Raw genomic sequence first — 16,456 nt, 5'->3', positions numbered from 1 at the left:
GATTCACGTTACGTTACGCTACGTGACCATACGAGAGTCTTGTGCGGTGGCTCTAATGTCGCGCCGTGCTTGAGTAGGCTGTAAGAATATAATTGGTCGCTTGAGATACTGATATGCGCCGTAGCGCTCTGCGCATGAAGAAGCGCCCGGATTGGCGGAGAGCGAAGTTGGATTGAGTAGGCGTCTTGCTGCATTTCACGTGGAATAAATTACCCTTTCCACATATATAAAGAATTATTGTCTCTTACCTATCTTACATCCATTCCTGACACCTCCCCGTGAAACCAATTCGCGGTTAGTGCCGTTTAATATAGTGGTGCGTCAACAAAAGCATACATATTACATGCTTATGTCACTATGTTTATTCTGAATTTATGCATGATTTCTGATTTCTATTCCCTGTTTTCCTATTGTCTGTACTTTTGTATTGTGTCATAGCCCTGATCGACAAAGGACATATTGCATTTTGTTCATAGAGAACTCGATTGCACAAGGCAAACTTAATTATGAAACTATTTTATTAATGAATTTGTATCACATATGTATAAGGCTCGTAAGTTAAATTACATTGTAAGATAATTGATATTTTTTAAATATTTATTGTTCTTTTTTTTTATTAAAGGTATTTGAAAGGGGGAGGGGGGCGCAATATGTTGCGAGTTCAACATTTTGCGCTCCCTTCCCCGGCCAAATGCCTTGCCCTAGCTGGGCATAACGTAGGTTATATATAAGTTTATTTAAAATAACATTGCTTTCTTATAATTGGGTGCGATCCACTAGACGCTTCAAATGCTTCAGAGCATCATTTTGTCCTTGTTTAACATTTGATAAACAACAAGGATGAAATGTTTCCAAGAATTAAGCGTTTGGAGCACCAAAAGTGGCTCGCACTCAATATCTATAATATCAGCCTCTGATTACTAGCGATACTTGGTCCGAAAATAACTTTCTTATAGCCTAATGAGTGTAATTGTATTCATTTCTTCAAAAATGCACTTATTAAATACATAATTTTCTTCAATGAAGATAATTCAATTCGAAATTGAATTCTCCATTCCGATCGACAGGCGTAGAGTCCCTAGACTATCTATAGACAGGCGGCGTTTATGGCGTCTCGTTAGTTTGCGTTAAAAAATCAAAGTTTCGTGCATGTGGATGATCCAGTTTTTCGTATTTATTATTTAAAACAACATTTCTTCATGCACAACTCGGCTCTACGAATTTTCAGACGGTACGTACGATTAATTTGTTATCGCTCGACACGTGTCATGTTTCACGCGAATTCTTAGATTAACGTAGCATAACCTAACCTTCAAATCTACTTGACGTTTGACTTTCGTTATATAAAAAGGGTTTGACACTTTACATAAACAATGTATGTTGTGTGCGAGTAATAACGCGAAATAAGTATATAATAATGATAATAAGACATAATTGTAATGAACATAAATTAGCATGAACAAAATATTATTTCTCTTTTAGCGTTTATATATAAATATGTAAAAGATTTAGTATATTAATTTGTTAATAATTTTTAATATTAATATCTTAATTAATATAATATTAATTTTAATATAATTTTATAATACTTTGCACAAATAACATTTTTGTGTATTGTAAATAACAGTAAAAACAATGTATTGTAACATACGGAAATTTGACGTCATAATTTTGCAATATAGTAATTGCGTATAATAATTTATTACATATTTTATTGCCGATTTATTTATTTAGTCATATGTATCTTAGGTTTCACGAACCAAAATTGCTAGGCACTGCGGCTGAGGTAAGGACTTCTATAGATTCACTGTTTATCAGACACAAAGTACAAACAGCAATGTTGGACGACGAAAAGTTAAGAGACTTGGATATTCCGGCGCAAGAAGAAGTTAATCCCCTATCATGGTTGCACACTGTGGCTCCTGCTTTTCCAGTGAATGGCTCAAAAGTAAGATAATTACGCACTCTTAATTATGGACATATTTTGTTTTAATAAAAATGATTTTCCCAATCCAGATCACTATAATCCACAAGCCACGGGTGTTTTATAGCACTTTGTTAGAAAAATGCAGACGTGCCAAGAAGAGAATCACGTTTGCCTCTCTGTACTTGGGTACTGGCACCTTAGAGACTGAGCTGGTAGGTATAATAGAAATTGTAGCATTTATAATAGAAAACCTGGCAAAATAATTATTTCGAATAACAAATTAGCAATAATTAACTGCAAAAGTTACAAGAAAAAGATATGAAGAGAGGATTGAGATTGAGAAATAAAATGTAGTTAATTTTCCAATTTTCAAAATCGATTTTTTTGAGAAACGAAGTTATGTTTCTTTCCACAGGTAAACGTGATAGAACAAGCAATGAGCACGAATGGCGGCAATGTGCAAGTGCGGATCCTGCTGGACTATATGAGAGCTTCCCGGGGCAAGCAGAATTCCCGAAAGATGCTGCAGCCGTTGCTTAAAGGCAAATGTAGAGATCATTGCAAGATCTTCCTCTATCACACGCCGAAATTACGCGGCGTGATGAAAGCAGCAATTCCGGATCGCTTTAATGAGCTCATCGGTTTGCAACATATGAAGCTATATATGATCGACAATGACTTGATCATTAGCGGGTAAGCTCATAACTACGATTGCTATATAATTAATTAAGAAAAATGTCAGAATTTATATCAAAATTAACAGCCGATATATATATATATATATATATATATATATATATATATATATATATATATATATATATGAAAGGAAGAAAGGTTAATTAAAAATATTTAATAATAAAGCCATTTGAATAGCTCTGTGCTAAATATGAGATATATAGTATATAATAATAAAAAATAAGACCATTTTGATATACAATCAATCAATATCGAATAAGCCATTTACAGTTTGATATTTATAAAAATATATTAAACAATCATTTTATGTTAGAGCGAACCTCAGCAATGATTACTTCATAAACCGACAGGATCGGTACTTCGTTATAGAAGATTGCGAGGAACTTTGCGATTTCTATAATAAATTGATTGAGAAAGTGATGGAATTTAGCTTCTTGTTACAACCAGATGGCAATACGAGCTTAAATCCTGCTGTGAATTGCCATCCTTATAAAGGATCCGGGAAAGTCTTTACCCAAGAAGCAGCATCCAAGATACAAACATTCTTACAGAATGAAATAAAAAAGAATGCTGATCTCGACAAAAGTATACCGATAACTATTCTATATAAATTTTATTCAAAGCAAGAATATTCAAAACTGTTTCACCAGCTAGATTGTTACTTCAAACTCACAAATTATATTATTTAATCTTTAATTATTACAGATGCAGACACGTGGATATTTCCGTTAGTACAAATGGGTCAACTGAATATTTATCACGATAGCGAAGTAACATTGAAACTCTTACAAACTGCTCCAGCGGGAGCCACACTCAAACTCGGAACCGGTTATTTCAATCTGACTTTTGACTACAGTCAAGCTGTGCTTAGAGATTGTCGAGCAACGTGTCACTTCTTGACAGCACATCCCACTACCAATGGCTTCTTTAGTACGTCTTTCTTGTTCCAAACGTTTGGATTGCACAAACTAAAATTTATATAAGATCATTTATTGCGTCTCATTTTTTGCATGATTATATTTTTCTTATAAAAAATCTGGATAAATAATTCTAGAATCTAATAACTATTTATTACTAAAATTATCTTGCTTTTAAGATGCCAAAGGAATTGCCGGAGAGATACCAGCAGCGTATACCAGAATAGAAGAATCCTTTTACAATTTATGTGAGAGAATGAATCAGCAAAAGAGGGTAACATTATGGGAATTTGCTAAACCAGGTTGGACATATCATGCCAAAGGTCTCTGGTACACTTTGCCAAATCAGCAAAAGCCTTCGTTGACTCTCATAGGCTCGCCAAACTTTGGTAAAGATAAATTCTTATTATCTTGGATTCTAATCTTAGACAATGAGATTGCAATAATCTCTCAAGGATTTTTATCACGACTAAATTAAAATATGGATGATTTAGGTTATAGATCGGTGAACAGGGATCTCGAAACACAAATAGCTGTAGTGACAAGAAATAAAAAGTTACAAAATGCATTGCACGAGGAGCAGGCACGATTGTTTTCCTGTGCTAAACCTGTTACGGGGAAGACTTTCTCGCAACAAGATAGAATACCATCGGCTTGGGTATGCGCGGTTGTACTCTTCTTTCGCTATTATTTTTGAAACCGAAACATGAAAAGGCAAATCTCATATTCTAAACTTATTTAATTTTAACTGTAACATATTGTACAGTAAGTACAGGATAATTGATCCACGAATATAAAACCGTTCCCAATGAATTTTTACCCTCATGTTAGACATTTTTTTCATTGTATAGGATTTCTTGTTATTTTTACTTTATAGATTAAAACAATTTTTTAAATAAAAACTTCATGTCATTTTTCTATGCAAAGAATAAAATTGTTGGGCTATATGAGATATAAAGAGGATTAGATCTGGATCTTGGGATTCTGGATTCTAGAATTTTATATATATATATATATATATATATATATATATATATATATATATAAATTCTGAGAGTAATAGAAACTAATCTTCATTTTGTAAGTGATAAATTAGGCTGCATCCCCATGGAGAAAGAAATAATGGAACGGAATTATATAAAACAGAATCACTTTGATTGGCTAATCTTCAGGTAGAGGCTCTCTAGATGGGATACTAGCCAATCAGAATAATTCCGTTTCAATTCCGTTCCGCTATTTCTTTTCCATGGGGATGCAGCCTTGGCATTTTATTCTGTAAGTTTGCCGGCAGAAGTTGTAAAATCAGTGACGTAATTGTTTAGGCTATCCTGTAAGGTATGTGATAAAATTTAATATTGCTACGATGTCGACGTTTCTTACGCAGTATCGAATATGTAAAAATTGTTTTGATCCGGGTAAAGTAGTAATGACAGCAATAGCGATAGTAATAATAATAGTAGTAGTAACAGTAATACAAGATTGATTGTCTGTTACCACTCATAGTTGAGATAATTGCATTCAATTGCTGCAACGACAAATATCGCGACACTTTGCAGATGGGAACAGACCGCTATTTCACACTTAAGAGATTTCCAAGATTTGGCAACCGGCGCGGCGATTAACAATTGCCCGAGGAAGAGAGTTTATTTGTCGTCGATCACGAACGTTTCCTCTTTGACAAAAAATTCAACAACTTCTTCCTCCACATTCTTCGAATCTGAGTCCAATTCGTCAGTATCAATATCTGAAAGTGCACGCATATAACAATTAATCTCTCAATTCATATAAAAAATATTGCTTATTTTCAATATTAATAATACAGCCGAAAAACTTCCTAGTTCAATGTGTTCATAAATTAGGAAAGTGTATGGATGGCACATACACTTTCAATACTATAGACAACTTGAGATATATATATATATATATCTATATAGTACCAGATAGTACTTACTGCAACGTAACTCTAGACGACGCTTCTTCTGATTGTTCCACTCTTCGATACGTTTCGTACGATACTCTTCGAATGCCTTCATCAGCAAGCAACGTTTCTCGATTAATTCCTAGAAAATTAATCACTCGTTAAAGTAAGTCACAATCACAGACCCATAAGAATCTTAGAAGAAACATTTTGTACTCTCATATATTATTTTTTGCCACTTCATAACCTTTACATACAAAAATTGAAGTTTGTAATATACTGGAATACTTGAAAAACATTACTAGAAAAATATTTTAATATCAAATATTTAATACATCTTATTAAATGAAAATGCACCTTTGAAGCACGCGTCAGCCGCATGCGATCTTTGCTCTCGAACTGCGCCGAGTACTTCTTCAAATTCTTCTTTATCTCCTTAATCTGCTCCGCGGTGAGCAGAGTCGGAGGCCGCGGCCGCCACAACAGCTGGTTGAACGCGTTCAAGTTAACTCTCTTTAGAATACGGCCCTGGAACGTCCATATCCAATAACCATTATCAACGCTGGTCTTCCAGCTAGACACTGCCGTGACGACATATCTAAAATTAATCGAAACGAAGAGAAAGTTAACTTCTTGTTATTGCTTCTATGCTTAGCTCTTCGTATTATACGACTGCTTCAATCTTTTGAATCTACCTGCCAGTCGGGTCCCATTCCACGTCCGAGGTTTGATAATGATCAGTGGAATTCATAATGGTGAAATCATTCGTGTCGATGAATTCCAGAGCACCAGCCATTGTTGTCAGGCCAGCGAGGACGATAAATTGACCCGACGGCGACCAAAACAGATGATTACAAGCCTTCTTCTCCAATCTTTCTGTTGAAAAAATGCAGTTTACGAACGTTAAACTTGAATCAACGAAACAAAAACTCGCGAGTTATTAATTTAATCACGTAAAAAAAATTTAAATGTAAAGTTTCCATTATATGTAATTGCTTACTGAGAAGGGCAGGTTGATGGCCATATCGCACTTCGTAGAAGCTGACATTTACGGTGGGTATTTCTCCGTGAATAATGGCGAATTTGCTGCCAACTGGCTCCCACGCGAAAGCGTGAATCGGTTCCTTTATCTCCACACTATCCACAGGAATTTGTTTCTCCCTCATGTGGAAGATTTCAAAGTTGTATGACATACCCTGTAATATAAAATATGAATAATTTTTAATAGCAATTATATTTTAATAATAACGACTACTGAAAGCTCTTTTGTTTTTGAAAATCTAAAAATCAAAATTTGCCAAATAATACTAAAATTATTCAATAAAAGTTATTCGCCAGTGATGAAATAATTCGGTATAGTTAAACGGCCTGACTGGCAAGTTTTATTAAACATAACACAACGACGTTTCGACCACTATTTTGGGTCCTTTTCAAGTTATTTTAGCAATGATGGATCATTGTGCGTCAAACATATAAAATTCGTGGCGGGACAACTTTAGTTGTCCGGCCTTCACATGAGACCGTCGTGTTTTTCCGACCCGCCACGAATTTTATATGTTTGACGCACAATGATCCATCATTGCTAAAATAACTTGAAAAGGACCCAAAATAGTAGTCGAAACGTCGTTATGTTATGTTTAATAAAACTTGCCAGTCAGGCAAGTTTAACTATACCGAAATACTAAAATTGTACATAATTCTAAATATAATTATAGTTATATATAATTTGTACATACTGAATAAATAACTGTTATGCTTTATGCGAAAAATCGGCTACATTAGTCAACTCACTGTGTATTTTTGTTCTGTCTTCTCCTTGCGTTTGGCAAAGCGATCAACTTTCACGCATAGGTAGTCACCAGATTTTTGCCAAAAGATCTTGCAGTCAGCCACGTTAAACAAATTCTTATTTCTTATTTCATTGCGGCTGAAAGTAAAGTATTATTTTGGTTAAAAATTTCCTTTTATGCCAACAATGTGGATATGATTCAAGGCTAAAGACTTACTTAGGAATTTCGAGCAAAGTTACTCTCGCGGGGACATCTTTATCTTCTGGCACCCAATAAGCAAGAACGTTATCCGTCGGAGACCAACTGAAATCTCTGATTCCTGGAATCTTGATGCTCTTCTTGTCCAGCAGACCGAACGACTAAGAAATTAAATGTGATGATAGTGACTATAAGTTACAGATTTAACATAACAGGCAATAATAATGAATAATTAATGTTAAGTATCGTAAATCAAGGAGAATAAATGTGACTATGAGAAATACTCACCGGAGTTTCATAGACACTGAGAACGTCCTCTGTGCCCATGCGTGCTAAATATTTATCGTCATGCGACCAACGGAAGATTGGCCAGACAGAAGATCCATCGGGGAAGAACGATCGCTTTTCCTGACCTGACAGAATGTCCCAAATCACGAGGCGCTTTTGATCCTGTCCGAGATCAGTACGTGGAGTATAGGTGACTAGGTAACGCTCACAAGGCGAGAAATCGATACACTCAACACCTCGCTGGCTGAATCTGGCTTGTTGGGTGAACTGAGGGCCACCCCACAGCGCAACTCCCAGTTTGTGGAATGTGGACAGATATGTACCTAGCGGTGACCATTTCACATATGTCTCTGTCCAACGCTGTAATCAGAGAAAAGTAGTAACAAACTTAACTCATTGCAGCTGCTACATAAAGAATTGCATAATGAAATTTCTGTTAACAAAATCTTTTCTACTCACGTTACGCTCTTCGAGTAGGGTGGGCTCCGGTGCAGAGTTTTGCCAGATTTGAACCGACACACCCGCTCCATTGCCGCAAAGAACACAGAACTGGTCGTAAGCGTCTGGCTCCAACAAATGATAGTGCAAGTCACTAGCAGCTTTGAAGGGCTGAGCCTTCGGTGGTTCCCAGTTCTCTGGGATATCCTCAAACTTCTTGAAATCCGTGAAAAGATTAACCTTGAACGTATGAGATTTGTCGATCTTGTAATTGTTGGTAGACTTGACTGCAGTGAGCGCGTTCAAGTGATTGTTATATTCCAGAAAAATGTATCTGTCAAAGAGAAAGAAAATATCTCAGAAGCTAATAAACATTCTGCAAGCTATCTCATTAGAGAAATAGCTTTATTTCTTTTCAAATTTAGGCAGGCTGTGGACTAACCCTTTAGTCTTGCCATCGGTCTCATTCATTGGATAGAACTGATTGACTATTGGGCCAAATTTTCCCAGTACTTTACTGATAACAGATTGAAGCTTCTCTAATTTGTCAGGCTCTACCCGAGGAACATTATCCACAACAATCACAGATTCCACTCCATCTGTTTCCGAAGGTTTCTGCTTCAAGATATCGCCGAGCAGCTCTGTAAGTTTGTGATACAGATATGTATTCATTGTTACAAAAACTGCTCACTCTCCTAACAATAGATTATCTGTTTTACTTGCATTTTTTAGCATTTTCTCTGGAACGAGACAGACATATATTTGAGAAAATGCTTAACCCTAGACAGACTCACTGGGGTAATACGTTACCCCACGCGAAATTCAAATTCGCATCATTTCAGCCAAATTTTTGGTTCTTTTGTTTTGTTTTTCAAAATTTTTGTACTGTTTTTTTTTACTACCGCAAATTGATGACTACTATCGTCTTCCCTATTAAACAACAAACAAAATTATCTATTATAAAGTTTTCTAAGAACATTCTGGAAATATTATACACGCGGTACAAGTTTGGGGTAACGTATTACCCCAGTGAGTCATTCACGTATGAGAAAAATAAGTTATTCTGTCTAGGGTCAAAAATGACTTTAACCAAAAACTTTAATTAACAAACTGCAATTAATTTAACCAGTAAAATTCAAGCAAAATTTTTACATAACTCGTTATTTCAAATCTAATCTCTTCTTTTATGTTAAACGTTAAACAGTAGAGAAATTTATAATTCTACTTACATTTTTTAACAAGACAACTATTATTTGATAAATTAAATTACTAATCAAGTTAATCAGAGTTCGGTCAAGATGTCACACTGAGTTATACAACTGTTGTGTTTCCTGAATGCATCCTATCGTTCGGCATTTTTTATAGTGAATTCAATTGGATGTACTCAGTGCGCACTGGTGCATATTAAAGCCGTTGTACACTGATTTAACCTCTAATCTTTAAAGTAAAATGCAAATATCTCAATCGATAAAATGTCTAATATATATTTTACCAAATAACACAATAAAGAACATTAAGGATTTCACGATTTAACTGTTTATATTAAACATACACCTTATGTTGATTTGTATACAGCTTTAATGTACCTATACCAGTGCACTGAGTGCATCCAATCAAATTCGCTATTAAAGATCAAAATTAGGTCTATTTTCTATTGGTAAACTGCACTAATTCAGAGTTTGTCTTTTTTCTTCCAATGTGGAGTAAAAAAAAGCCTGTTCTTTTTAGCTTAACTTCTTGCACAGTTTATCTTTTCTCTTTTTCTTTTCACGTTGGAGAGAAAAAGAGAAAAGATGAACCGTGCAAGAAGTTTAGTTAAATAGAACAGGCCTAAAGATAAACTCTGAACTAGTATGTACAATCAGTTCAGCAATAGAAAACAGACCCATTGTGACTATCAAGCCGACATCGTGGCGACACATGGCGCGTCTAAAATTGAAATGACGTGTACAGTAAGGGCCAAAGCACATATGACAGTCGTAGTCGTAAGCGGGGAGCACACACTTCTGCATAACGCATAATGCGTAAGCATAAGAAAATTGATTGGTCTATTTTCTTATGCACATGTGTATGGACCAGTCAATTTTCTTATGCTTACGCATTATGCGTTATGTAAAAGTCTGTGTTTCCCGTTTTAAAGCGGGGAGCACACACTTCTGCCGCTTAAGCGGGGAGCACACACTTTTACATAACGCATAAGGCATAAACATAAGAAAATTGATTGGTCTATTTCCTTATGCACATGTATATGGACCAATCAATTTTCTTATGCTTACGCATTATGTGTTGTGCAGAAGTGTGTGCTCCCCGTTTAAGTAACGCACAAGTTTTGGTGTATCCTGATCTGTCAGGTCGGGGACTACGACTGTCGTATATCGCTACGCCATGTTATGTGCTTTGGCCCTAACGCACAAGCTTTGGCATATCCTGATCTGTCAGATCGGGGACTTTGAACGTCGTATATCGCTACGCAATGTTATGTGCTTTGGCTCTAAAGCCCCTTGCACAATGCCAGGCAACAGGCAATAGGAACAGGAAATAACAAAAAAATCGTTAATTACAACCTAAAAAATTCGAATGCTATGATTGGTTAGAAACAGGCAATAGGCACAGAATTTTCAACGTGACGGAAACTCTGTGTCTATTGTCTGTGTCACTGTTTATTCTGCATTTATACATGATTTCTGATTTCTAGATTTCTACTCCCTGTTCCTATTGCCTGTTGCCTGGGGGTCGATTCTATATCTTGGGACTAGGTGAAAATTACAAAAGTGAGGAAATTCACTAGAAAATCTACAATTTCATTTGTCAAAATCTAGTAAATCTGTTCACTTTTGTAATTTTTACTTGTCTCAAAATACAGAATCGACCTCCTGGCATTGTGCAAAGGGCTTAATGCTCAAATCAACGACAAATACGTCGCGACCCTCTGATCGTATGCAATCCGGCGCGATGGATCCACTGATATATATCAGTGGATGGATCACATCGCGCGCAGACTCGAAAAAAAAAGTCGTAAGGGGGCAGGACGAAGCAGATTTTCTCATGACGCATGATGCATAAACATGAGAAAATTGATTAGTCCATATACCATACATGTGCATAAGGAAATAGACCAATACATTTTCTTATGCTTATGCATTATACGTTATGCAAAAGTCTGTGCTTAGGCTTGACCGTTTGCAGAACAGCTCGTGCGACGGTATGTGATACCGATTTCCCATCATGTCGTTCTGTAAACCGGAAGTACTTGAGAAAGCATTGCAATCACGAAATCGCTGCAAACGGCCAATTTCCGAAGGTGAAATCACATGTGTCGCATTGTGAAGCGCGCGTTTAACACATATGCGGAGGATTTACTTGTAACGAGATTCTCGAACAAGATGTAACGTGTCCCGCACCAGGACGATATTGAGGGGGGGGGGGGTGAAAGAGAAAGCTAATGGATACTTGCCCTCATCGGTGATATCATCGACGAAGCCCTCGGGATCGCTGAAGTTAGGCTCCTCATCGTCGTTCATTAGATCGTCGTTGCTCTTGGCAGTCTCGTCGTTCTGCGCTGTTTTCTCTGCCTGCGTCTTCTTCGCCATCTTGGAAACCTCTGGGCATATTCCTCAGATCGCTCGCGTCCACGCCGCACTGCAGCAATCAGCAATGGCAGATGGCAGCTAGATTGGGATCAGTGCATGGTGGAAGAACACAGGTGTGCTCATACTCGTGACGAATTTCATACGTTTCTGCGCAGATGCCAGATGCAGCCATTTTCAAGTGGCAGTTTCAAAACATTTAAGGTGATCCTAAAGCCGTGATCCTAGCCGGTTTTTTTCAGTTTTTTTCTTAGCACTAATCTTTTAATTGGCTTTATAGAAATGCAAAATTCTTGTCTAGAATTAAAGTACGCATCAAAATCTAGGTCATGGTGGTCGAATTTATATGTGGTGGTCGTCACGTATAACAAAAAATATTAATTTTTTTTCGTTTTCGATATAAATTCGACCACCATGACCTAGATTTTGATGCGTACTTTAATTCTAGACAAGAATTTTGCATTTCTATAAAGCCAATTAAAAGATTAGTGCTAAGAAAAAAACTGAAAAAAACCGGCTAGGATCACGGCTTTAGGATCACCTTAAGCCCCTTGCGGAATGCCAGGCAAACAGGCAATAGGAACAGAAAATAACAAAAAAATCGTTATTTCCAACGTGACGGAAACTCTGTCTATTGCTTGTGTCACTGTTTATTCTGCATTTATACATGATTTCTGATTTTTATTCCCTGTTCCTATTGCCTAGCACTGTGCAAGGGGCTTTAAAGTTGTACCAATATCATGAGTAAAAAAGTGACGCATATAAAAGGAAGAAAACAAGAAAAATGAGAAAAATTACTAACATTAAAAAATAAGTACTCATTACATGTATATTACTACGTTTACGCGAGCGTTACTACGATATATCACTCGTTTACGCGGAATAAATTATCGTAAGTTACTACAAAATCCCGTTTATGTGAAGGAAAATCCCGTTTACGCGAAGGAATTATTGTAAGTTACTACAAAAGTAACGCTCGCGTAAACGTAGTATATATTTTTATATACTTTGTAATTATTACTACGTTTACGCGAGCGTTACTTCTGTAGTAACTTACGATAATTCCTTCGCGTAAACGGGATTTTGTAGTAACTTACGATAATTTACTCCGCGTAAACAAGTGAATTATCGTAAGTTACTACAGAAGTAACGCTCGCGTAAACGTAGTACATATCATATACGTATGTATTAGGGTGTGTCATTTTGGAGCAACTTTTTTTTTCATTTCACGAATAGCATATATACTTGCAGGAAGGTAAAATAAGATACCCGTTAAAATTTTAACCCTTAATATTAATATTAACAGGTCGCTCATCGCGGTTTTTTTATTTTTCATTTAGTAAGATAGAAAAAATTATATAACTATCTAACAAACAGTACGATCTAACAAACAATTTAACGATCTACAAACAAGGTCTCTTATATTTTTTTCATAAATTAGACGATATTAAGGTTTAAAGTGCAAAGTATAAACCTTAATATCTTCTAAATGGTTATATTTATGAAAAAAATATAAGAGACCTTTTTTGTAGATCGTTAAATTTTCTACAAAAATATGTATTGATTATTTCATAATTTTTGATAGTCGATATGATACAAAATTCATAAAAAGCAAAAACAAGTTTTATAAAATTTATCAAACTTTAACTTTGAATATCTTTTGAACGGTTGAATTTATGAAAAAATAATAAGAGATCTTTTTTGTAGAGTAAATTTACTACAGAAAATCTATGTGGCACAATGCTGTATTACTGTTTGTTAGATAGTTATAAAATTTTTTCTATCTTACTAAATAAAAAATAAAAAATCGCGATGAGCGACCTGTTAATATTAATATTAAGGGCTAAAATTTTAACAGGTATCTTATTTTACCTTCCTGCAAGTATATATGCTATTCGTAAAATGAAAAAAAAAGTTGCTCCAAAATGACACACCCTAGTATGTATGCAATATTAATCTCATATATTTTTTAAACTGATTTATTCTTCAGCGATTGTCCTTCTTATATATAAATTAAACACAAAAATAAATAAAACAAAAATAAATAGCACAAGACTCTCGTATGATAACGTAGCGTAACTTAACGTGGATCAACGCACAAGAAACGTATCGGTTAGAGCCAGTAGAGCCTCCGCACAAAACTTTCCTATGGTAACGTAACGTAGATCAATGCACAAGAAACATATTGATGTATAACGTCGTAACCGATACGTTTCTTGTGCGTTGACCCACGTTTCGTTACCACACGAAAGTCTTGTGCGAAGGCTCTAAAGGCCATTGCACGTAACAAAGTTTTAGTCATAATCGTAAGGCCGTAAAAAAATAGACCAATCACACTCGATTATTCTTCGAGCTCGAGAAGAATAATCGACTGTGTTGGTTTATTTTCTTACGGCCTTACGATTAAAATTAAAACTTTGTTACGTGCAATGCCCTTAAGGCTGCATTCCCACTATACGCGTCGCGCGTCGCGTCGTCTGTCGTTAACCAATCTAAGGCCGGTATTCATAGTTATTTAAGACTGTCTTAAGTTCAATCTTAAGATGTCATGAACCAATCACAGAGCCGTATTAGCGTCTTAAGACATTACTTAAGACGATATTGAAGACTATGAATACCGGCCTAAGGGCCAAAGCACATATGACAGTCGTAGTCGTGGACGTAAGTAACGTACAAGCTTTGGCGTATCCTGATCTGTCAGGTCAGGGACTACGACCGTCGTATATTGCTACGCCATGTTATGTGCTTTGACCCTAAACATCCCGTCACAAGTAATGTAATAAAATGGGATGTTTTGATTGGTTAACGACAGACGACGCGACGCGCGACGCGTATAGTGGGAACGCAGCCTTAAGACACTAATGACATAACGCCAAATACTGCGGCAAGATGGAGGTATCTGGCATCAATTTCTCATTGGCTGTTAGAAATATATGCGCATAAGCATACCGTTACCTCTATGAAGTTGGCCGGACAACTTCAACGTATCGAACTTTCATTAATTGGAATCGATTGGTGGTTGTTTGATGGTCTTTGGTAGTCTAGTCCGATCGTTTGGTGGTTAGTCGTTTTCCTGTAAAATAAAAATGAAATTTCCGGTGTGAAGTTAGCCGGACAATTTTTATTTTTCAACCAATTTAACTTTTTTATAGCTCATTCGACGCGGAATCGTTTGGTGGTCACAAATATCATCGGTAAAACGTTTGGTGGTCAACCGTTTTCCCAGAAAATAAAAAAAATCGTATGCGCATAATGCTGTGGACATATCACTACTGTGCCATTATCCGGAAAAATTGTATTTATCACCCAAATTGACTTTGATAGGGCTCAATCGACGCGGAATCGTTTGGTGGTCACGAATATAATTAGTAAAACGTTTGGTGGTCAACCGTTTTCCCAGAAAAAAGGAAAAACCGTATGCTCACGCCATTGGTCGTATGACTCTGTGCTATTAGTCAGAAAAATTGTATTTGTCACCCAAATTGACTTTGATAGAGCTCAATCGACGCGGAATCGTTTGGTGGTCACGAATATTGTCATTAAAACGTTTGGTGGTCAATCGTTTTCCTAAGAAATAGATAAAACCGTAATCTCACGCCATTGGTCGTATGACTCCGTGACGTACGTTAGCTCGGTAATTTGATGGATAAACATTATTTATCAATCAAATTGACTTTCATACGGCTCAATCGACGCGGAATCGTTTGGTGGTCACGGATATCGTAATTAAAACGTTTGGTGGTCAATGGTTTTCCTAAGAAATAGAAAAAACCGTACTTTCACGCCATTGGTCGCATGACTCCGTGACGTTAGCTCGGTAATTTGATGAATAAACATTATTTATCAATCAAATTGACTTTCATACGGCTCAATCGACGTGAAATCGTTTGGTGGTCACGAATATAATCAGTAAAACGTTTGGTGGTCAACCGTTTTCCCAGAAAATAGAAAAAAACGTATGCGCATAATGCCGGACATATCACCTCTGTGCCACTAGTCGGAACAATTGTATTTATTATATTTGTTATTGTATTTATTATATTGTATTTATTGTATTTATTATTCATGACCACCAAACGATTCCGCGTCGAACGAGTTGTATGAAAGTCAATTTGATTGATAAATAATGTTTATCCATCAAATTACCGAGCTAACGTCACGAAGCATACGACCAATGGCGTGAGAGTACGGTTTTTTCTATTTCTTAGGAAAACGATTGACCACCAAACGTTTTAATGACAATATTCGTGACCACCAAACAATTCCGCGTCGATTGAGACCTATCAAAGTCAATTTGAGTGATAAATACAATTTTTCCGACTAATGGCACAGAGGTGATATGTCCGGCATTATGCGCATACGGTTTTTTCTATTTTCTGGGAAAACGGTTGACCACCAAGTCATACGACCAATGGCGTGAGCATACAGTTTTTCCTTTTTTCTGGGAAAACGGTTGACCACCAAACGTTTTACTGATTATATTCTTGACCACCAAACGATTCCGCGTCGACTGAGCCGTATGAAAGTTAATTTGATTGATAAATAATGTTTATTCATCAAATTACCGAGCTAACGTCACGGAGTCATGCGACCAATGGCGTGAGAGTACGGTTTTATCTATTTCTTAGGAAAACGATTGACCACCAAACGTTTTAATGACGATATTCGTGACCACCAAACGATTCCGCGTCGAT

At 36.3% G+C, this 16,456-nt stretch overlaps 3 protein-coding genes across 3 annotated transcripts in view; 2 read left to right on the top strand and 1 right to left on the bottom strand.

The window, feature by feature from the left end:
* Window positions 1–16,456, top strand: part of LOC139821896 (probable ATP-dependent RNA helicase DHX37) — a 102,116-nt gene that overhangs the window by 84,740 nt on the left and 920 nt on the right. The window lies entirely within an intron of this gene.
* Window positions 590–4,445, top strand: Pgs1 (Phosphatidylglycerophosphate synthase 1). Its single transcript, XM_071793284.1, has 8 exons — window positions 590–1,231; window positions 1,750–1,948; window positions 2,017–2,139; window positions 2,343–2,620; window positions 2,940–3,211; window positions 3,332–3,556; window positions 3,723–3,932; window positions 4,038–4,445. Exons 1-8 carry the CDS (start codon window positions 1,200–1,202, stop codon window positions 4,238–4,240), a joined length of 1,542 nt encoding a protein of 513 aa, XP_071649385.1. The 5' UTR covers window positions 590–1,199; the 3' UTR covers window positions 4,241–4,445.
* Eif3b (eukaryotic translation initiation factor 3 subunit B) lies at window positions 4,616–11,846 on the bottom strand. Its single transcript, XM_071793266.1, has 11 exons — window positions 11,630–11,846; window positions 8,618–8,816; window positions 8,197–8,509; window positions 7,738–8,097; window positions 7,468–7,610; window positions 7,253–7,388; window positions 6,462–6,657; window positions 6,157–6,337; window positions 5,819–6,059; window positions 5,495–5,603; window positions 4,616–5,287 (listed from the first exon to the last, which is right to left on the bottom strand). The coding sequence occupies exons 1-11, from the start codon at window positions 11,763–11,765 to the stop codon at window positions 5,187–5,189; spliced, it is 2,115 nt and encodes a 704-aa protein (XP_071649367.1). The 5' UTR covers window positions 11,766–11,846; the 3' UTR covers window positions 4,616–5,186.

Source organism: Temnothorax longispinosus, chromosome 11 (assembly GCF_030848805.1).
Source record: "Temnothorax longispinosus isolate EJ_2023e chromosome 11, Tlon_JGU_v1, whole genome shotgun sequence".
Taxonomy (NCBI): Eukaryota; Metazoa; Arthropoda; class Insecta; order Hymenoptera; family Formicidae; genus Temnothorax; species Temnothorax longispinosus.
Note: the sequence above shows the minus strand (reverse complement) of the source record. Positions and strands in the feature narration are given on the sequence as shown.